Raw genomic sequence first — 23,649 nt, 5'->3', positions numbered from 1 at the left:
TGAGGGGAGAGACAGGGTAGAATGACGTGAAACAAAGGACCCGGACAGAATCAAATCAGGGACATTGCAGTTACACTAGTTAACCAAAGGGCCCCATTTAAAGTCATTTTGTTATTAAAGGTTGCATTGGTACCATCGGCCTGCTGGGATTTTTGTTGTTGTTATTGGACCGCTTACATATTGTCTATATATAAGTTTGTTTGTTTTTTGGGTTTTATATTATATATATATTTTACATTTTCAGTTTTTGAGAAGGATTGGGCTATAGTATAGTAAAGTATAGTAAAGTATAGTATAGTATAGTATAGTATAGTATAGTATAGTATAGTAAAGTAAAGTATAGTATAGTATAGTATAGTATAGTATAGTAAAGTATAGTATAGTATAGTATAGTATAGTATAGTATAGTATAGTATAGTATAGTATAGTATAGTATAGTATAGTATAGTATAGTATAGTAAAGTATAGTAAAGTATAGTATAGTATAGTATAGTAAAGTATAGTATAGTATAGTATAGTATAGTAAAGTATAGTATAGTATAGTATAGTATAGTATAGTAAATAGTATAGTATAGTATAGTAAAGTATAGTATAGTATAGTATAGTATAGTATAGTAAAGTATAGTATAGTATAGTATAAATGTAAAGTATAGTATAGTATAGTATAGTATAGTATAGTAATATAGTATAGTATAGTATAGTATAGGTATAGTATAGTAAAGTATAGTATAGTATAGTATAGTATAGTATAGTATGGTATAGTATAGTATAGTATAGTATAGTATAGTATAGTATAGTATAGTATAGTATAGTATAGTATGGTATGGTATAGTATAGTATAGTGTGGTATAGTATAGCATAGTATAGTATAGTATAGTAAAGTATAGTATAGTATAGAATAGTATAGTATAGTGTGGTATAGTAGAATAGTATAGTATAGTATAGTATAGTGTGGTATAGTATAGTATAGTATAGTATAGTATAGTATAGTATAGTATAGTATAGTATAGTATAGTATAGTAAAAGTATAGTAGAGTAAAGGTATAGTAAGTATAGTAAGTATAGTATAGTATAAACTATAAACAGTTTTTAATATTAAACATTTTGGAGAGAGAATGTTTGCTGATATTAGTTTCTTTTAGTTAAGGTTTGTAGAAACGACTCCTTTATTGTGAAGAACCAGAGCGGAGGTCGGCCGTCGCTGCTAACGGACCACACCGAGCCTCCCTCTCTCCGGTGGAAGCAGCACACACGGTACAGGCAGTCGTCGCCGCAACGAATGGAGGAGACATCACTGATGAATTGTTTCACTGTTGAGATATCGTTCCCTCGAATGCAAGTGGGATCTTAACCGGACAAAAGTCAAGCGGGCAGAAAGAAGCGCCACACCATTTTTGTTTGAGAAAAAAAAAGTCGCTTCCCTTTTTCTTTATTTTCGTCCGAACAGATCGATTCGCCTGTCATTTAAAAAAAAAAAAAAAAAAAAAAAAAAAAAAAAAAAAAAAGGGCGTGTGTGCGGAGTGAAGGCGGTGTTTTTGACCGTTTCATGTGGGTCTATAAGGTGTTTTAGATATCATTTATTTTTATTTTTTAAAACACCACCTGGGTCTGAAGGACACAGTCGAGGATGGGTTGCACGCTGAGCACGGAGGACAAGGCGGCGGTGGAGCGCAGTAAAATGATCGACAGGAATCTGCGGGACGACGGGGAGAAGGCGGCCCGGGAGGTCAAGCTGCTGCTGCTCGGTAAGGAAGGAGAAGGAGAGGAGGAGGGGGTGAGAGGAGGAGGAGAGGGGGGGACGCGGTAGCTGGACGAACTTCGCTTCGCTTCGCTTGTTCGCGTACGGCGGTTTGGTTGGTCGCTCAGCGTACACGCGGCGAAAGCAGCCTGCCATGGTAACAGCGTCGGTGTCGGTTGAATTTTTCTTTTTTTTTTCTCTGGTTAACGGTCAGTTTTTTTTAAACCAGGTGGTGTCAGTTGGGAAGTGTAACGGGTGTTCCAAAATCCCGCATCGCTATGTAGTTAACCGTCAACTGTCAACTCTGGTACCAAACGTTTCTAACCGACATATTCAAAAATATTAAAAAAAATAACCGTTGAATTCAAAATTTTCAGTCAGAATTAAAACATGGCAATTTTTTATTTATTTTTTTACTTTCTTTTTTCCCCCTCCACTGCTGTTGGCATTTGTTCCATTCAGCCGCCTGTGCAGACCATTTGTATTGACTAAACCCTTCAAACAATGGCTCATTTCCTCTCGTCTAGTCCAGTGCAGTGCAGTTTAAAGAGGCCTTTGGCACATTAGGGGGCCCAGGCCTCACTGAAAACTTAGTTGGGTCCAGTCACCATTGGGTGTTTTAAAGGTCCTATTGATTCACAGTTGAGCCTTAATGAGGGGCTGAACATGTGTTTCTGTCCTCTTGCAGCTTTTAAATCCAGTTCAAATTGAATACCTCTCTTGTTTCAGTAATGAGAAACATACAGAGACAAACATGTTGCGCAACAAATGCAGGAAATCACAATTTTTAAGTGTAATTTAGTTAGAAACATTACAAGCGTGGCGTTAAAATCGCAGCCATTTAAAGTCAATTGTCATCGATAAACTTGACATGCCGATGTAAATATAGTGGCCTCATGACCCTTTCATTAGTCTAAGTAGTAGTAGCCAGTTTTGACTGATCTTTTAAGTATTTAAAGTGCTTAAGAATCCATCATAGGCCATTATTTTCCTATTTGGATATATCCCTTTAAAATCAGCCACGATATTGATTTATGAATGGCTCAGTTCATCCAAGACTTTTATACTTCCTAATTGTAATGTCTTGCATTCATTACATGTGTTTTGTCACGTCACTCCTCCTTCTGTCAATACATATGTGCACAATCGTGTGCACTGCTTGCTTTTAGAAACCAGCCATGTGCAAGTTACTGGTGTTACTTACATATTGGGAAACACTGTTATCCTTGTAAATAGAGAGCGGAGGTGAAAAACTTTTCCATCAACCCCTTAGGTGGCTAGCTTTGGGAAATGTTGACATGCACACACATGGTATGTGGGTTACCAGGACACAGAGTCTGAAGCCAATACCAATATCAGGCAAACATCTGACAGAAGGCAGAGAATAAGAGCTGTTAGTGGCTTTGTGGACAGATTTGTGAGCCAAAGCAAGATAAATATTTCCTCATGTTCTTTGTGTAATTTAGCACCACCCGTTTCCACCACTCTCATTGGTATTCATTGTATCAAAAGGACACAATCTTTACATTTCTTGCCATATACATATACATTTTTGTGTGACGTTAGTATTGTGTCGTTCCAACAAGTATGTACACATTTTTTTTTTGCTAAAGGTAGACCACATTCCTCAGGTGCTTGGAGGCCAGATGGGACTTGCTGATTGAAGTGGGCAAGTTAGGTCAAGTTTCTGCTATGCTGCTTGCAGGTTGGAATATGAGTTTTCATACGTTTTTGCTCTGACACAAACAATTTAACCCTGCTCTGTTTTTTGTTTTTTTGTTGCTAGAGTAGCTTTCATGACAGTTGTGCGCCAGTTCGCGTTGGCCCCCACGCATGGTCGCCTCGGTTGGCAACGTTTCCTGCCGATTGTGTTTGAGCCACTCGGTGGCCTGTGACACCAGGAGAAAGGAAAAGAGGGGCCGTAAGACGAGAACGCCGCTAATGACTACGGCATTAAAAATGAAAAAGCTCTGCTGCAGAGAGAATGAAAGGGAGGCCTGAGTTAGGAGTTCGAGTTGTTTACCTTGCTGATACAAACACTGGAAAGATACTGTTTTGGAATTGTCAATCAAGCAATTTTAGAGAATGCTTTTCTCTAAACAGACCCTGTCAACATAAATAAAAAGTTAGCAAAACATGTGGCGTGGTAAGTGCACGGCTGGCTGGGTTGTAGAGTATGCAAATAGAATGAAAAACAAAGTATTTGTGTGTGTCACATGGAGCTGACCAGGAACACATGTGTGGATATTTGCGTATGCAGGAGAGCTCTGGTGATGTGATTAGCGGCAGGTTAATGTGTTCACCACCTGGTTTTCCAGCGTTGTGTTGTGCACATGTTCCTCATGTGCGCTCCTGGTCACCGGCGTGAAATCATTACGCTGACGTAAAAAAAAAGAAACTCCACAATTTGCTTGAAAGTCATTTGGATCTTTGTGAGTCTATGTGCTCACTGTACAAATCCAGGCTAGCTGTCAGGCTCGGGTGTCTTTGTATGGAGAGGGAATGTGATCTTCTTTTTTTCCCCCCTGAAAACTGAACATATTTCTCATTTAGCTCTCAGTCTTTAATTGGCTCTCATTTTCTGTCCATTATCTCCAGGACCTAATTATCCTCCTATTCATATCTACATGCTAAAATAGATTACAATCTCCCCAGCCTAATTATTCTTTCTATAGCTGTTGCGCAACTGTGGGAAGATTTTTATTAATAATCCTTCGCCTTTGTCTATAATTTGCCGTCGCTCCCTCTTTAATGTTAGCCAATTTTTTCAAAATTATGTAACCACCTTTGCCGAACAAGTAGTTCAGCGTGGCTGTGTTACTCTAATCTTAAAGGGGGGGGGGCAATCAAAGTAGCAAATTAATCCTGTTGCGAAACCGCTGTAAGCATCATTAGACGTCTCTGTGAATAGTTCGCTCGGTGTCAGTGTGTGTGTGGGAAACAATCTTTTAGCCATCGATCCGCTTGTTGGCAGATCGATCCCTCTGGTCGTTTCCCCCAGTGGGAAGCACTGCTCGGAGGCTCCTGGAATCCTTCGTGAGTGACTCATACTTAAACCCGCCCCAGAGGGAGAGGGGGGTAAAAGAAAGAGGAAGTGGCTGGTGAGTGAGAGGAACCATATATCATAATGGGAAAATGACTGTAGGACACAGAGAGAATGTAAAAGAGGAAGAAGGATGTGTGTGATTGAATAAGAGTAGAGAGAGAGAGAGAGAGGGTGTTGGGCTCCTGCTGCTAATGTGGCATCACTAATGCGGATTGGAAATTGAGCCAAGCACTCTTCTTCCACACTGCTAGGTTTTCGTTTTAAAACAGCGTTTCACAACAAAAATAGTTTTTTTTTTCTGTTCATACAAGTGTTTTAAGCGCTGTTTCAGAAATAATCTCTGTCTTTACTACCACGCCTAAAAACGCATTGCACATGACCAGGGCCGATGATGATGATGATGATGATGCTGCTGCTGGACACGGATTTGTCGCAAAGTGCTTAATCATAGTTTGCTTCCTGCGCGTGTAGCCAGTAGCACCATTGCAAAATGCTGAATTTAACTTTGCATCAGCTGCTAGCAAAGACCACAAGGTCAGCAGCACTTGTGATTCCTTATCCGTGTTGAAATGAACCACTGACAGTCGAGGTTGATGTCATTTGTTTTCTTCTGGGGGAAGGGATCATGTGATGAGAAGGTGACAAGTCAGTGATGGACACTTCATGACTCATGAGAACCGATAGAGCAGAGGAAATGGGAAGGGCTTAAAACTCAATCGAGGAGTTTTCAAGCCAAAATGGCTTCAGCAGCTTTTTCAAAGATCTCCATTTAACGGGTACTGAAACGCCGGCATCAGCGTAGCAGAGGTTTGCGTTTTAAAACAAGAATGTTTTAAAGTGTGGACGTGTTTGGCCGGCAACAAATGTGTCTGAAAAGGAGACACCTTTGCTTACTTTAACTTTTGTTTGTATGCAAGAACACATTGCTTATTCTCTAAGTCTGGGTTGCACCAATAAGGATTCAATTTTTAAATCATTGACTAATTTTAAAACTAGCTTTGAATTTAAAAAGTTTAAATTTAAACCTCTCTTTAATCTTCAGCTTAGTTATTACTCTGTTGCACCAAAGCTTTAAACTCCAATTCAAGATGTATTCCAGTATTAACTTTAAACTTACACTTGAGGAGGTTCAACTTGGCTGCCTTTTTTTTTTTATTGATTGGGCCAAATAATCAAGTTCCTCAGAGAAAGTTAAGTGCAGACCGAACCCAATCCAGTTTAACGACGCTGCTGCTGAATTTCTCTCAGGACACCAGTTCAGCAAGGAAACATTTATGGAGCTGAACAGGAAGATTGGACCGACAGGCCGTCTCTTTTTCCTGTACTGTGAAAAAAGTTTTTTTACTTACTGTCCTGTTCTCTATTTTATCTTTATTGATCAAATGCTATCTAAATATGGTTGAAACTTGGACTTCAGAGATTAGATTCATTTTTATTTGAGCAACAGAGCTCTGGCTAAATTAAAGTCTGGATTAACTCATTTAAAACCTAGTTTTGGTTAAATCCTTATGAGAATTAATACGATTAAATAAATCCCTGTTTGTGCATCCCGGACCAACAAATTAGCTGTGACATATGGTTGATCTAGACATGTAGAAGGCCCAGGGCATGGAAACCATTTTAATCATATTCGTCTCTATACTGCGATTGTTTCAAACCCTGGGAAGATCAACCAAAGTTCCAAGAGAAAATATGTGTTTGCGGTTGATAGATAGATAGAAACGGCTTTGTTCTCTGTTGAAGTAGAAGAAGAAGAAAAAACCCTCCATTTTCACTGGAAGGGTAAGCTTGGATATTCCTAAAATAGTTTGAACCGCCAGAAACAGAAACCAGCTGCTCCAGTGGTTTTGAGTCTGTAGCTGTTATGGGGTGGGTGTATCAAAGCTGTGGGTGTGTAACATGACTCTGCATGAGGAGCGATAGGTCATGCCTGTGGTGCCATATAACCCTTAAAGGTCTGTGTATGTATGTGTTTGTGTGTTTGTGTGTGTGTGTGTGTGTGTGTGTGTGTGTGTGTGTGTGTGTGTGTGTGTGTGTGTGTGTGTGTGTGTGTGTGTGTGTGTGTGTGTGTGTGTGTGTGTGTGTGTGTGTGTGTGTGTGTGTGTGAGTCCAAATCAGGACAACTCTGTGTTTTGTATTCCTCAGGCCTGGAGGCTCTGACAAGATCCACACCCCAATGATATCACTGGTGTGGAGAGGCCAGAGCCAAGTCACTTATATAAGCACAGAGAGCTCACGTCCCGTTGATTTTTGATGAAGACTTGCCTATAATTAATGGCAGTAGTCCAACTTTAACCCATGTACGCTCAGAATTAGTAGGCGTGTTACCATAGAAGTCGTGCCTCTGGTTTTAATTTCTGTAAACTGGTCTTTCTATGAGGGCAAACGATTTCTCTGACACAACTTGCCACAACAGATTCCCACAGTGATTCATCAAACCCAGTTTATTCAATCACTGTGATAAAAGGTGATCACAACGTACAAGTATATTCTCCATTATGATTTTCATTGAATTCAAGCAACAGATCACTGAAACGCCATCAAGTTATTTGAGTTTATTTAGTTTTATCTTCTTAAATGTAAGGAATTTATTTGCCAGTTCAGTGAAACTGATGACGAAGAGGAATTTTGATTTTGAATTGTAACATAACTGTACAGATTGATGTGAGTAGTAGGGCTGCAACGATCACTTTCACATACGTTTTATGATTATATGAATATGGGGTCTATGAAATGTCAAAAGACGTTGAAAAAAACTCATAGTAACCACCAAGAATAATCCAAGGTGACATCTTCACACGTCTCGTCATGTTACAGGGATGTGAAGAACATTTGTGCTGCTAAAATAAGGGAATGTTTGGCATTGTTTCAAGATAAATGATTGAGAAAATCAATCAATTCTCAAAAGAGTGTTCAAAAATGTATAATTCCTGCATTTTTATGTACAAGTTTTATTTTATTTTTTATCAAACAAAGACATTAAAAAATGTCATAAACCATTGAGCAGTGACACAACTAGGGTTAGCTAAAAAAGTTACTATTTTGAATTTAAGTGTGAGCTCACAGCCCACCTTAAGTGGATTTGAATCTGTCCCCCCATAGAGAGACGCTGCGTTGGTATGTGAAGCGTACCAACGCATGGCTCTTGGGCCGTAGGAAAAGTTTTGCAACTGTTCCAGCTCACCGGCCGGCCGGGAGCAGCGTCTGTGCTCACGGCCCTCAGGGATTCACACAGCCAGTGTTTGGCCTCAGAGCACAGGGAGCTGCCACGTTACCTTCACCTTCCTCCAGGGCTCTCCAGCACCCGAGAGGTGACACGTAATTAAAATAATGGGTCCTCAGGTGAATCACATCCAATTATCCTGAAGGCGGAGAGCCAGGGGTACACCATCAGCATGCGGTTACTGCCGAGGGAAAGTTTTATAGGAATGCAGACGGAGAGTGTGCACGCTGCAGCGGGATGCATGTTTACATATTCGTGTTGTGTCAAAAATGCTCAGGCTATCAGGGGGAAGCGGCCTCGGCTGCTAACGGCATTTGTCAAAAAATGTCCAAAAGTTTCTTATTTTGTTGTTTTTATGCAACATCAGGGATAGTGGAACTAAGATTAAGCCGACGACTTTATTATGCAAGAGCAAACCATGTTGTCTCTGCTTACAGGGCCGCGAGGTAAAAGATAATGGTAGACTTCATGACATGATTTCAGTTCCTCTTATTATGTTTCTAGAGCTGAGAGACAAGCCGGGGGTGTTTACTCTGAGAACAGCCTCTCTCCAGTGGCTCTAAAGATCCTCCCTAGTGTCAGAGAAGTGCTACGTCAGCGACAACTGGTCCAATTACCTCGCCATAACCTTCCTATAAGTCTTCCTATAAGAGTGTACATTAGTAGATCTAATGTAGTTAACGGTAATACCCATTAGAGGACCAGAGTCTGATGAATGTGGTTTATGAGGACATCACAGCTGGCTTTGATTTGTAAGAAAATACATGTTTTAATAATAGGGCACTTCCAAGTGACTGGTTACAGTTGAGGGGGGAAAAGAGCAGCATAATGCATGCTTGCATAATACATAGTGGTGCCAGTTGAGGCCAACGTGCACACACATGATCACAACCACAAAGCCTTTCTCAGGTGACTGTGGCCTCACACCAGAGATGTCCATGATTAAAACGAGAGCAGTTGCCATGGCGCTGTGACGTTTGAGAGATCCTCCAAGACAAAACGGCGTGCGGACAGCATGCTCTCCCTGTCTGACACCGGCTCTTGTCATCCTAGTACTGTCTGATCGGCCAACTACAGCGCTGTCAATCCGATCAGTCGCCGGCAGCGAGCGACCTCCCATCCTGAGGTGACGGCATGTTTACAGCCCTGTCACTAATAATCCATATCTTCCTTGGCTGTGCGCCACATTAAGGCCAAGAGCTTTTGATGATGTGTTTTTTTTTCGCTGATAAAACACACAGTTGCCTTATACGATGCCGGATTCAGTAACCCTAAACTTAAGCAAACTTTATCAAGCAAGTCATCTGACCGAGCTTGGTGGCTGTTGAGTAATCAGTATATCAGGAGCTGTATGGAGGAGAGGCCAAACCATAGAAGTAGAACGGACGTTGAACTGGTTGTAGTGGTCATTTGACTAGATTAGAAAATGACGCTGTTGTGTTACACGTCACTCCGGCATGAGTCGGTCTCCGACTCTAGGAAAGTCGGTTTATAAGGAAGTTAGCTCGCTACAATGGTTTTCAGGACAACAGGCCAAATAAAGATGGCCGTCTCTCTGACCATCCTGCCACCTAGATTTGAATGGAAATGTCCGTTGTACTTCTACTCTATATCAAACATAAGTTTTAAAGACTCGAACACTGAAGTCATACACAGCACAAGCTACACACACACACACACACACACACACACACACACACACACACACACACACACACACACACACACACACACACACACACACACACACACACACACTGTGGTCTCACAGTTCTCCTTTGGTTGAGGTTTTGCTCAGGTTTCACACTCATGGTTCCTTGTAATGCCACAGTAGATCATAGTAACATTATGAATGCAGATAAAGGAAGTGAGCTGAGTGACCTAAGGATTAAAAATGAATGAGGAAAAAAAAACTTGTCACAGGCAACATAAACCTCCTTGAAATATTTACACTCTCTAATAAACCTCTCTTTTGTCTTTTCCAGGCGCTGGCGAATCAGGGAAAAGTACAATTGTCAAGCAGATGAAGTGAGTTAATTTTGCATCTGATCATTCTGCACACTGAACAATCAAAACAAACCTTTTTTTCTTTTTGTTCTTCCAGTGTATCAACAATGACTTGCCTCATCAGATATGCATAATGGCACTGAGAGAGAGAGTATTCATTTTCCACAACACAAACAGTGTCAAACACCAATCATGCTTTTATGGCGTCTCTCTGAGTAATATCATTTTCTGCGAGGCGCATGAGAAGCAGGTACCATGCATAATAGATCATGACAACAACCAAGTAGAATACATTGGTGTAAGCTCTGCCTATACCTCATCCACATGCAACCCTACACATGAATAATGTTTTTAATAAGCACCCCCATGGATACACTCATCAATCAGCAAACAAACACGTCAGATGCACTTCTTTCTTTGTTTTTTTCTTAAGCAGCTGTTCAGCTATGAAATTGCTTTTTTCTATAGTTTCTTTTTTTTACCTGTGACGGATATTTACAGCTTTGACAACACTGTTCCAGAAGTGTTGTTATATTACTCACAATGATTATGTTGTAAATCCACTGGAATCACATTGTGCTGAGTAATCATGGCACAGTATCCGTCTGATTTAAGGAAATGATTTATACGTATTGTTGCATGATACAGCCGGCAGATCACATTAACATGTTTTTAGCTGATGACAACTAACCCAACAGCTAACCCTATGAAAGGAAAAGTCGATATTCTGTATTTTTCTTACTGTCACAAAGTCTTAAAAAAAGATGTTGGTAGGAAATAGAATTTAAAGGGTTTTCAGGCTGTTAGTTGAACAAAACAAGCAATTTGAGGATGTCACCTTGGGCTTTTGGAAAATCGTGACATGCTTTTTTTACCTATTTTATGACATTTTATAGTAAAAAAATCAGACAGTTAATGTAAAAGAATAATAGGCAGATTAATCGATAATGGTAAAAATTGTGAGTTGCAGCTTGACCATCAAGTTATTACAATGAGCATGAAAAGTCGGAGTATTGAGAAAAGATATTTCATTTCTCAGAAAGCTGAAGAAACCGCTGACTTCATTCAGCTCGGAGAAGATGAGCTTTCATTTTGGTTACTGTGTGTTGCAAGCGTTTACAGTGCTGGAAAATGGCTCAGCTGCTGACCATGTTTCTTTTTTTCCCCCCTTTTTTTCCCCTGCAGGATCATCCATGAGGCCGGCTACTCAGAAGAGGAATGTAAGCAGTACAAGGCCGTGGTCTACAGCAACACCATCCAGTCCATCATCGCCATCATCAGAGCCATGGGGCGCCTCAAGATCGACTTTGGCGATGCCGCAAGAGCTGTGAGTGACGGGGGGAGAGAGAGAGGGGTGTCATTTGGTGTTGTTAGAGTAGGAACCTGAAGTGAGTATGTGGTGTTGGAAAACATTGAAGAGTCTTGTCAGCAAACACTCGTGGGAAAGAAGTCTTTGGATGTAGGCCGAGGCATTTTCAGGTCAATATCCCCCCTGAGAACAAATCATTGTGGTCATTTGGTCAGCGGCTGTCTGCCAGTCGCAGGGTCCTTCTGACCCTGCGACTGGCAGCCTGGTAGCAGGTTAATGGCGGTCTAATGACTTGGTTGTTTGATTTATGATATTGACTAATTTCGACTCCTCTCCCAGGACGATGCGCGGCAGCTGTTTGTGCTGGCCGGCTCGGCGGAGGAGGGCTTCATGACGGGAGAGCTGGCCGGTGTCATTAAGCGGCTGTGGAAGGACGGAGGTGTTCATGCCTGCTTCAGCCGCTCCCGTGAATATCAGCTCAATGACTCGGCTGCATAGTGAGTCACACACACACACACACACACACACACGCACACACAAACAACCGAGGTAACAAGTTGCATGGTTCTCAGAAATGATGAGCCATCCGCTGAAAGGACTCAGTAGTTCCTCACACGCCCAAAATGACCGCTGCAAACACACAGAAAGCTGCAGCCTCCACTGGCCAAACACCAGTTGTCCGAGCCAGAGAGCAGGAAGCTAACGGCACCATGCATCTGTCTGGACTTTCACTCTGTCAATATTGACCCTCCTCTACCAGGCCTGTGGAGCGGTGGCTAGAAAACACAACTTAATCTTTGACCTTACACCTCGACACAGGAACATTTGCCATGTGTCATCACGACAGAGAAAATCTTCTTTATTGTGCATGAGCCCCTTGGCGTTGAAACAAATGATATCATCACAAGGCAGCTCCGGTGTTTTGCTTGGAGAGAAGCCATTTGCCTTGTTGTGTTACGTCACAGGCCTGGGGAGCTGCAGTCATTTGGCCTTTTTCTAATTAGTTCCCTCTAATCCTGCTGTCCAGGGGCTTTTCATGAATAGGAAAACACCATTGCGTAAACCTTGTGTGTGGCTTTCTTAACTTCCCATAATACCTTAGAAGACAAACAAAAGGCTTGTTTGAATGAAGGGGAGATTACTTGTGTTTGTCTGCTAGCAATGCAGAGGTCACTAATCTCTTATTTTTCTACTGTAATTTATCAGCAATAACCTTGAGGTATTTGCTTTGTTCATAACACACACAGAGTGGTAGTAGGTTCATGTGTGACATACAGCATATGTGGCCATACTGTGACAACAAACATATACATATTTCAACATTAATACAAGGTTCTAGTCTGACAAACTAGTCTGGAAATCGAAAAAGATTTGATTTGTTCAGAACGCATTTTTAACCCATTAAAAAAAAAATACATTTTCATAAAATGACACAATTTACAAACGTATGTCCTAATTTATCCTAATGTGTAGTCATCTGATATGTGCTGAACTTGTAAGTCGTGCTCCACAAAGAAGCATTCTCTTCCAAACAGACTGAAATATGGAATCCAACCTGGTTTATCACTGAGAACGCGTTGTGAGTTGTTTGTTCAACTGCTAGTTCCACGCTCGACCTTGATACTTCTGACACATTCTCTCCCACTTGCTTCCCCTCCTTCTCTCTTTCTCACTCTCTTCTCTGCCTGATGTTTTTTATTATTTTTTTTCACCCTCCTAATGTCATTTTCCTTTGTGTCCTCCTCTCAGCTACTTGAACGATTTGGACAGGATATCCCAGGCCACCTACATCCCAACCCAGCAGGATGTCCTGAGGACTCGCGTCAAAACCACAGGCATTGTGGAGACCCACTTCACATTCAAGGACCTGCACTTCAAGTGAGAATTTCTTCACCGCGACAACTCGCCTGGCCTCAAAGCGGTTTTTTTTGTTTTTTTTACACGATGGCATAATTAGTGTTGCTTCCTGTCACTGACTCATTCACTCCCAGAGAAATTCCCTTTGTGTACACACAGCTGTATGTTGTGACACAAACTGTGAGGGTTGTGCGCATCTACGATGAGTCAGTTGTGGTCCCTCTGTTTAAAAAAAAAATAGAAAAAAAACAGACAGGAACTGGAGGCTGCAGGCCTGATGTTATCATGAAAGCACTAGTTTGGCAGTGTCACTGAGTTTCATTAAAACTGTTGGGGCCACAAACCAGAACAGAAAAAAAACATTTTGATATTGTCCATAAACACACAGACAAATGCAAAGCCTAAGTAACGTCTCTGTGTTTACTCTGTTGCTTTTGTTTTTGTGATTTCATGATGACACACACATGACACAGTTGTGTGTTACAACACATGACAGTACTTCTGTAAAATAGCCATTGCTCAATTTAAAGTTGGAATGACACGGCAGTATCTTATCAACGATATGAAATATCAAAAGCAAAGTATTAGTTCTTCATGGTTCCAGTTAAATCACTGTATACGGATATAAACCGAATGAAGGGGCAGACCTTTTAGAGCCTTTGATTGATAAAATGGGATTATTTATTTTATTTGCGCAACAATTATACATTCATTATTTTCTTTAACAAACCCCCCCCCTCCAGTCCTGCCTTTTATAAACAATAGCATTTCCAGATCCAATAGCAGCTATGACAGGAGCTAAATGAGGCTTTTGTTGGTTCCTTTGCCTCACCTGCATGCAATTTTATACAATTGTTCCTTTGGAATCTGATTTGAAAGTGCTCTAAATTGTTTTGGTTTGCTTGTTTGGAAATAGTTTCTTAATGTGAGAAATGTGTAGAGATATGTACACTGTGTCTAACTTGTAGAGTTCATGCCACTTTGGTGGGCATTTAGCGAGAATGGCCCTACATTAAACCGTTTAAAGCAAGCAATGAAATGCCCCACATTTAAACCTTTTGGCTGAGCAAATGGAATACAGTGTGAAAGCTAAAAGTCTGCTCCAGTTCTGAATTGTTTTCCCTCTGCTATTACACAATCAGTAGAGGCATTCAGTGGTCACTTGAGTATTCGCTGCGCAGCTTAGATTTTATCCAAATTGTTTTCTATTAACAATAGACTAAAAATGTCTGTTTCCTTTCCCCTCTGTCACTTACTGTCATCACCAAACGCTGCAGCGAGACCAGAGCAGCCACAGCGACTCGGTTCCATTTATTTTAGCCTCGGGTTTCCTAAACACTGCGTGTTTTGTGTATGTACGTTTGTAACACCGAGGTCATGTGAACATCTGCCCTCCCTCCAGAATGTTTGATGTCGGCGGTCAGCGGTCCGAGAGGAAGAAGTGGATCCACTGCTTCGAGGGTGTGACCGCCATCATCTTCTGCGTGGCCCTCAGCGACTACGACCTGGTGCTGGCTGAGGACGAGGAGATGGTGAGTGCTTCAGCCTCTGACTCACAGAATAACATAATAGCAGGCACTCTGTGTTCGTACACAGCGGGGAACTTTGGGTCAGAGGAGGATATATTTTTTTCCCCGTGTTTATGCCAAAGCACAGTAATCAACATTACGTTCCCTTTTTTTTTTTTTTTTTTTTTTTTTTTTTTTTGTTCCACCTCAGAACCGGATGCACGAGAGTATGAAGCTGTTCGACAGCATCTGCAACAACAAGTGGTTCACGGACACCTCCATCATCCTCTTCCTCAACAAGAAGGACCTGTTTGAGGAGAAAATCAAGAAGAGTCCGCTAACCATCTGCTACCCAGAATACGCCGGTAAGATTGGCAGCCTTTTACAGAAAAATGGCCCATTTAGTTGTTTGTTTGTTAACAACATGAGAGCCTGCAAATGACGAATATATGGTGATGTGGAGCTGGTTGTGAACATTCTGCTATTAAAGACACATTTGACGAGTTAGACGAGACACCTCAATACCGTTGACATGTCTGTTTGCTAAATATAATGCAACAGCCTCTGCTTAGCTTAGCTTAGCTTAGCTTAGCTTAGCTTAGCATAAAGACTGGAAACAGGGGAAAACAGCTAGCCTGGCTCTGTCCAAAGGAAACAAATCCTGCTGTCCAAACCCTCTAGAGCTCTTTTATGATCGTATTGTAGGTCATTTGTTAATCTGTTAAAAAAAAAAAAAAAAAAAAACTATTAAAGATCGTTTTATGGAGCGATGTGTCTTCCTACAGTCTAAACATTACATCGTGTTGACATTCATTCAACAGAGAGCAAGACAAAGCTTGCTGCATAATCCCTCTATTTTAAATATTGGTTTTTAGTATGAACAAGATCCATTAAATAACTGTAAGCATTTAGCTTTGATATGTTACAATATGATGAGAAGAAATGCTCACACAGTTGTTAATCCCTCCTTTTCACAAGAACAAGCAGAGTGTCCAGTTAGCAGGACGAAGAACAAGAAAAAAATAACAATTTCCTGTTTTGTCTTCCTGACTCTTTCGCCTTCCAGGCTCCAACACGTACGAGGAAGCAGCTGCCTACATTCAGTGTCAGTTCGAGGACCTGAACAAGAGGAAGGACACCAAGGAGATTTACACCCACTTCACCTGCGCCACAGACACCAAGAATGTGCAGTTTGTCTTTGACGCCGTCACCGACGTCATCATCAAGAACAACCTTAAGGACTGCGGCCTCTTCTGAGGATAATGGCTACGAAGATTACCTTATTTTCTTTTCTTGGTAAGGAACTACTCATCATCATCATCATCATCAATCCTTAAACCTTTCCCGTGTGACATGAGTGAATAAACGTGTGGCTCTGCGTCATGGATAGGGGCACATGCACATTGACTGAATGTGTGTTCACCATAACATGAGGAAACCACGGGAGCCTGGTTCCAGTCTGTGCCAGCATTCTGGCTTTTTTTCTCTTTTGAATGTGTCTAACAAATTGGCTTCAAGCGGTTAGTTTCCAGAGCGAAAGCATTCAGAATCATGGAGGAGAAAAGCTGCAGTTGACCACAAAGATGTAGCGTTATCCATCAAAATCAAATGCATAATTAAATTGGTAAAATCATTCTTTCTCTCTTCTCTTCTGTCCTCAGGCAGTGGAGCCAGTTTATTGTGCATCTTTGGTGGGGAAGATGAGAAGAGTCGGGAGGACCAGTCACGGACCAGTGCTGTACTATATGCCACTTTTAACAGCTTTATTTATGTTTTCTGTCTCGGGACATTTTAAACTAGCGTCGCGTCATTTGTGTAAGATGTTTGTATCATTGTAAGAGCGTCACCGCAACATTTTCCACACACAAAAAAAATTAAAAAACGTTCTATTTACTTTTTATTTTTTGAGGAGGAGGTGGAGGAATTCCTATTTTTTGCTGTTCCTTCTGCCGCCGTCTCTGGAAAAGGAAACTTTGTTGTTGGTGGAAAATACTTCTTTTCTTCCTTCACTTCAACCAGAAAAGGGAAGAAAAAGGGGTTAAACTTTGAGTCCAGTTTGTTGGTACTTGTGCCTTCGCATGCCTTTTACTGCGGCCGTAGTCCCAATGCTTGTTCTGTTGCCTGCTGAATTGTTCTTAACATAAAGAGGTAAACTGTTTTCATATGTTTAGTGTCCCTGCTATCTTCTATGTGCACACCACTGAGCTATCGGGAGGAGGAAGATATCCCTCTGGTCTGAAGGTACATGGGTCTCCATGGTGACCAACGTGTAGCCTCCACAGTCCCCCATACCCCCACCCCACCCCATCCCCCCACCAGCCATGACAATGGAAGGCCTCTGGCCGATCACGCTGTACAATACTGAGATGTATATTGTTACATTTGCCCCGCGGATCTGGGGTTCTGGTTTTTAAACTGTACAAAAAATATTCCATTCTTCCCAATTCGGAAAATGGTTAGTTTTAGGCATTGAGCTCGTAATACGCTCAAGTGTTTAAAGTACAAAAGAACCAAGGTAGGCACATTTTAATGTATATTTAAATGTTTATGGAGGCGAGTTTTTGGCGTTAAGGTGAGGAAAAAACTGAACCACAGGAAAGATGGTTGTAAAGGCGAGGATGAGGTCTGAAATGTTTGAAGGTTCAGACGACGTTCTGGGTCCTGTATAGAGGTGATTTGAGAGCAGAGGCGCTGCTCGAGGATCCATGAAGCCTTTCAGTCAGGTGAAGGGAAACTGAGACGGTCAAGCGAGCCTGGTCTGTGATTTTTTTTTAAATCAGTACTACTTTGCCAACAGGAGTGACAAATATGGTCCTGGATCTGTTCATATAAAGAAACTGCCACAATTGTCGATGTGTGTGTGTATATGTTCTCCGCGGATGGAGAACCTTTGTAGACTCATCTCCCTTATTTTGCTAATAAAAACCATTTACAAACCATGTGGCCTTGCTGTGTCATATGTGTGTCTTCGGCAGTTAATGAAGCATCTTTACACCAAGTACAACTAAATTACTGCTCTATTATAATTAGCTGCTAAAGCACAAAGCAGGATGAATCTGTTTAATTCTGCTCCCCCCCCCCCCCTCCAGTCTTCCTTTTTAATGTCCCGCTGCTATCACATGCTCTTCTAATGCAGAAATACCTCAGACTGTAATGTAATGGGTGTTAATGACCTGAGAGGGTTTTTCTTTGTGTATGCTCAAAGATGAATTGTTTTCTTCCATCATGGATCTGAAATGCAAATTCCACTTCATTTGAAGATGCTTTTATCAGTAATGGGTCTTGCTTTGATGCTTCTGTTTGTGAAGCGGGACTGAGTTCCTCTTCACATCTTCATGAATGGCAAGCTTGGCATACAGAGCAAGTACTGTTAGTGGGTACGGAAAGTATTCAGACTGAGTTCCTCTTCACATCTTCATGAATGGCAAGCTTGGCATACAGAGCAAGTACTGTTATAGTACATAGTGTATGCATTTCCCATGACGCGAGGTACCTTTAGATCACCAAACAGGGAGTCCGGCAGACGCAATTAGAGAAAATGTCAGTTCTGCGCACGACCTCCATCACATCTGTGTTCCACCGTGGCCTTTAAGGCTGCGTTACCTTCAGTAGGACTCAATAGAAAAGGTTTGTTTGGATGAAAATGTATCATGTATGAACATTTGGCCACACCTTAAAGGTTAACTTGCACGTGCCGATATAGAAACCATTGTTTAATTTCCCTGTTTGCTAATGGCTGTGACCTAAAGCACTCATAAGGTTGTCTCCGCTCATCGATGCGTGTCTTTGACTTGTGTCCACCTAACAAAATTTGCATTGTAAATATGTGTGTGTCATCTCGGATGCCCTTTCTAACAATGGCTCTTCAGTGGTGACCTTCAACTTATGTAAAATGAAAGGGACAATTATATTGCTATCTATAATGCACACCATTTTGCATCAACTTATTTGGGCCACGTGAGTGCAGCGGAACAAGCTGTAACGTGTCCATTACCTTTTTATATAGATGATTTTGTTAGCACACAGTTATAATCTGCATTATCATTCGTTTGGAGTCGTGTATCTGGTTACCTAGTGTAATATTAACTCTCCATTTTCATTCATTTTCATCCATACCATCTGCTATAGATTAAAATGTCTGGTTTGTAAACTGCCAAATGCCCCACTGTGTTCATCCGCTAATGCTAACTGCTAACTGCTAACTTTAATATTTAAGATCAACCAAAACAGTTAAGTTGTTGGCCATAAATACCAAAATAATTTGTTAAAATAGGCAACAACAAAAAAATTGCGGAGAACTGCAAACTGGGGCGGCAATACTCCGAGTTGCATAATTTTAGCAAGTCCTTCACATTGTGCCCATGGGGATGTTGTAAATCTGAAATATATTCATAAAGTTCATAAAGAACTCTCTGACTCAGAACTGGGTCCCCGATTTCTATCTAATCCTAAGATTAATAAGGTCGTTTGGCCGCTGTGCCAGTCAGGTGGGCTGGTTTATGTTGTGTTTTACTGCTGGGGCTTTATATACCTGTGTATCTGTACCACAGACGTATGTGGCTGCGGTTTGTGTGACTGCAAACAGCATATGTTCATGGTTAGTGTTGCCATGATGCAGCTATCAGATATTTGGATTTTTCTTCAGTTTGTGTGTAGCTGGTGCGTGCAATTTTAACAAAACATTGTAGTGATAGTTGCAAAAATATATAAAGAAATTAAATGCACACTCTTAGAGGTGTTGGAGGTGTAGGCCCCCCTCTATGCACACCTACAATATGATTTATTGCAAAAAAAAAAAAGGATTAAAGCAGCTTTAAATCACAATTTAGATAAGCAACTTTGTATATTTAATTTAGTAATGTGTGTTATTAATTATCCATCCAACTTTTATTTGTAAGAGTAACAGTGTGTAAGTAACGAAGTCTCACTTCAAAGAAAGTTTCAGAGTTCACTGTTTGAGAAACATAAAGACAGTATAGTGTTCAAACACCGCCCTTCCATAAGGGGAAGTCCCTACTGAATTTCACCTTTTCAGTGATTTTGGCACCACGAATACTTTGCATGAGTGGGGCTGTCTGCACACATGAATGCTGCTGATTTGCATGTGCGTCTGGCTCACTCCTGTACAGCAGCGTTAACCCTGGCATCCCCGTGTTTGAGCTCCTGTCACAGCTCGACAGAAAGGTGGAGCAAGTCTGAGGGAGATAAATGAGAGAAAAAGAGGCTGGGTTTGTGTGATGTGGTGGTGGTGGGTGGGGGGGGTGCTACCAGTTCTAGGAGCTGAAGGGTGTGTATGTGGGTTGGGTGGGTTGCAGGGGGCATATGCTGTATTAATAGCACCTTTTAAAGATGAGAGAAAGAGAAGAAGACGGAGTAAACAAGGGGGCGGCCATGCTGTAGCAGTGTAAAAGCAACACGGGTGACACTGTTGAGGTTTCTCTCAGCAACAAACAGATGGGGGGGTTGAAGTGTGTGTGTGTGTGTGTGTGTGTGTGTGTGTGTGTGTGTGTGTGTGTGTGTGTGTGTGTGTGTGTGTGTGTGTGTGTGTGTGTGTGTGTGTGTGTGCGATGGGAGATGAGGAGGGTGTAAATAGATGGAACAATGGAGGGCATTATTTCAGTGTTGGTCCAATCGCCGTGTTTACTGTCTGCTCTCCTCTCAGTCACTCTGGGGGCAGCAGTTATTTGGCAACAGAGATAAGACTGGCTTATCAGCTCTGCAGCCATGTTGAACAGGACGCTTTGTGACACCTAAAGGACACATACACACACATTTGGTCTGTGCTGCACATTCTTCCACACGCCGGATATCTGACAGCAGAGTAGACGTCATGCGTCGGCGCTCGGCAGTCTGTGTCTGGGGCCGAGCACGCATGATGATTATTTATGGTTGACTCTTCTATCGCATAGCTCCTCTATCTATGAAGTGTTCTCTCTCGCCCTGCTGGTGATGTTTAAAGTCGGCCTGTCTGAGATATTTAAAGAGTCCATTCACTGAAGTTAACCATATAGTTTCACACACACGTCTAATAAGTTCATTTATCATTTCTGTGTCATGCAAATTATTGGAAAATGACCGCAGCTGAAGACCTTATGCATGTGCTCCGTGTAATCACCAATAAGAATTGTGTTGTGACACGACGGAGCAGCCATTTTGGGAAAAAGCTAATTCAGCCATTATCATTAACCCAATTAGATTGTTATTTTTTCACATTCATACATGCAAGTGTGTGACAGATCGGCTCTGAGTGGGTTGGCGAGCGGGCGAGTGGAAGGCTGCATGAGATTGATGTGTGTACGTCTGTGTGCCACCGACAGAGTGTGTGTTTGTCCGTGTGTTACGTGCAGGATGCTGTGTGTGTGTGTGTGTGTGTTGTGTGTGTGTGTGTGTGTGTGTGTGTGTGTGTGTGTGTGTGTGTGTGTGCACGCTTCAGCTGGAAGCCTGTTGTCTGTGCTCCTGCTCGTCACCTGATATTCGCTGGCTGTGTTCATTCAGTGAGCAGATTCCAGCTTTCATCTCCACACACACACACACACACACACACACACACACACACACACACACACATAAGCAGTAGCATACACACACACTCTTCCCCGTGATGTCATTGATTCCGAGCTCCATGGCAACAGTGAGCGAGGATGAAAAGGGGGGGGGGGGGGGGGGGGGGGTGAAGCAAAACAGAGAGATATTCCTTCATAGTGATGGGATGGAGCTGTTATAAATAGCTCCTGATCTTTCTAGGTGTCCGACGAGAGAGGTGGGTGGGTCTCGGAGCGGCGCGGGTGCTCGACGGGGATGAGGCGTTTCACACGGGAACATTGTGTCTTTGTCAAGTGGCTATTTCAAACCACTCAGAGTGACGCCAGTCGTCCATTGGCTCTTTTAGAAAGGAACTTTTCGTCATAAATAGGCTTGTTATTTTTGAGCTTTATGAATGTGATGGAGCAGAAAGCGATGGGAGGATGAATGGGCTAAAAATGGCTTCACTGGCTGCATGGATACCCATTCATTTAATAACTTTCATTATTCTTCCTTTCGTCCTCAATCATTCCCTGTTCTGTATTCATGTGATTAGTTTTGATTCCACTCCTGCCTGCATTGAGTTTGGTGTGCAGTCTCTCTGAAAGCGTCTCTTTCTGAGCTGAAGTCACTTGATTGTGTTTCTCACATGTCTAGACCAGTGTTTTTGAAGCCTGGAGCCCAGGAGCTCTGTAAGGCGTCACAAGACACATCTGAGGTGTGGCAAGATGATTAACAAAAAAAAAAAAAGAACGAAGAAAAAAAAAACAGTTCTGCTACATGGAATTTTTTCTCTGACCTTTGTCACATTTTTGCGTTTTGAAGCAAATATTCAATACTGCATCGTTTTTGGCCTCGTTATAGACCTTTTCAATTTCTGCAGCAATTCAAATATCTCTGGTGTTCACTGACAGACGATTTCTCGGCTGCAAAATTTCTACGCAAGATTCTATGAGATACTTTATTATTGCCACGCAACAGAGTCGGTGTTTGGTGAAGCATTGAGAGACAGAAGAAACCAACAAAAGACGCCATAAATCAATACAACACTTAAGGAAACACATGAATGTGAAAGAAAGTACGATGAAATGTTTGTTGTTCATTGTTCTTTGAATGTAGGTGTCATTTATGCGAGCCAGAATCCATTACAACCACAGTATGGATGATCTAGGAACAACTTAACAGGTTGTTGTTGTGCTTTTTAGATCAATTCAACAGTGTGTTATTTCTTTCAACAATGCCTTACACACGTAAATTGGCTAACATGGAATCATTGTCAAACTGGATAATGATGTGAGGCAATATCAGGCGATTTAGATCTTCAAAAGACACAATCTGAGAAGGAAACATTGCCATTACAACTTTGCAACAGGTCTACATGTATTTATTTTAACTGCTTCTCTTATTTATAACAAGTAAAGGACACACTGAGTTTCAAAGCAGTTCTACCCCCATGCTCTCTTTTTCCCTCCTTCGCAGTCTGAACAATGGTCCAGTTAAAGCAGCCCTGCAGGCTTTGATAAGGATGTTTGGGATTAAACAGCACATTTCAACCATCTTAACATTCCTGCATGCCCACTACTGAGAAACAGTCGAGGTCCAGAGCCCGGTCCAGAGCCCGGTCACATGAGCGTTTTCAACTAAAACTGCGGATGACACCACAAGAGCACTTAGAGAATGAAACATTAAATAAAGAGAATAAAACATTAAATAAAGAGAATAAAACATTAAATAAAGAGAATAAAACATTAAATAAAGAGAATAAAACATTAAATAAAGAGAATGTAAAGATAATGAAACATTAAATAAAGAAAATAAAAGATTAAATAAAGAGAATAAAACATTAAATAAAGATAATAAAACAATAAAGAAAATAAAACATTAAATAAAGAAAATAAAACATTAAATAAAGAGATTAAAACATTAAATAAAGAAAATAAAACATTAAATAAAGAGAATAAAACATTAAATGAAGATAATGAAAAATTAAATAAAGAGAATAAAAGATTTAATAAAGAAATGTAAAGATAATGAAACATTAAATAAAGAAAATAAAACATTAAATAAAGAGAATAAAACATTAAATAAAGATAATGATCTTTCGTTTATATGTATGAACAAATGTCTCAATAAAGTTATTGAATTTTAAAATAAATTTTTTTTTTTAAAAACTACCCGGCATGCAATGCGCGGTGATCGCCGGAATTTAAATATATACATATATATATAAATATATTGTGTTTTATATGTATGAACAAATGTCTCAATAAAGTTAGTGAATTTAAAAAAAAAAAAAAATAAAAAAAAAATAAAATAATAGATGATCTACCCGGCATGCAATGCGCGGTGATCGCTTGAACCTATTTCCCGGTCACCGGGATTCTACCGGGTGACGCCTCCTCTAGCTCCCAGACGGCTCAACCTCCTCTAGCTATGCTA

General features: G+C 41.1%; 1 protein-coding gene across 1 annotated transcript; it reads left to right on the top strand.

Moving 5' to 3' along the window:
• Positions 1 to 1,494: 1,494 nt before the first annotated feature.
• Positions 1,495 to 17,627, top strand: gnai1 (guanine nucleotide binding protein (G protein), alpha inhibiting activity polypeptide 1). Its single transcript, XM_054624480.1, has 9 exons — positions 1,495 to 1,745; positions 9,993 to 10,035; positions 11,200 to 11,341; positions 11,663 to 11,820; positions 13,073 to 13,201; positions 14,583 to 14,712; positions 14,900 to 15,053; positions 15,755 to 15,984; positions 16,350 to 17,627. Exons 1-8 carry the CDS (start codon positions 1,628 to 1,630, stop codon positions 15,943 to 15,945), a joined length of 1,065 nt encoding a protein of 354 aa, XP_054480455.1. The 5' UTR covers positions 1,495 to 1,627; the 3' UTR covers positions 15,946 to 15,984; positions 16,350 to 17,627.
• The last annotated feature ends 6,022 nt before the right edge of the window (positions 17,628 to 23,649 follow it).

Source organism: Anoplopoma fimbria, chromosome 23 (genome assembly GCF_027596085.1).
Source record: "Anoplopoma fimbria isolate UVic2021 breed Golden Eagle Sablefish chromosome 23, Afim_UVic_2022, whole genome shotgun sequence".
Lineage (NCBI taxonomy): Eukaryota > Metazoa > Chordata > Actinopteri > Perciformes > Anoplopomatidae > Anoplopoma > Anoplopoma fimbria.
This window is presented reverse-complemented; position numbering and strand designations above follow the sequence as displayed.

Excerpts from the sequence above, each read along its gene's own strand:
- gnai1 (XM_054624480.1), top strand. The coding sequence starts at position 1,628 with ATGGGTTGCACGCTGAGCACGGAGGACAAGGCGGCGGTGGAGCGCAGT. Across the intron at positions 1,746-9,992 it reads GGTCAAGCTGCTGCTGCTCG|GCGCTGGCGAATCAGGGAAA; the intron begins GTAAGGAAGGAG and ends TGTCTTTTCCAG. Across the intron at positions 10,036-11,199 it reads ACAATTGTCAAGCAGATGAA|GATCATCCATGAGGCCGGCT; the intron begins GTGAGTTAATTT and ends TTTCCCCTGCAG.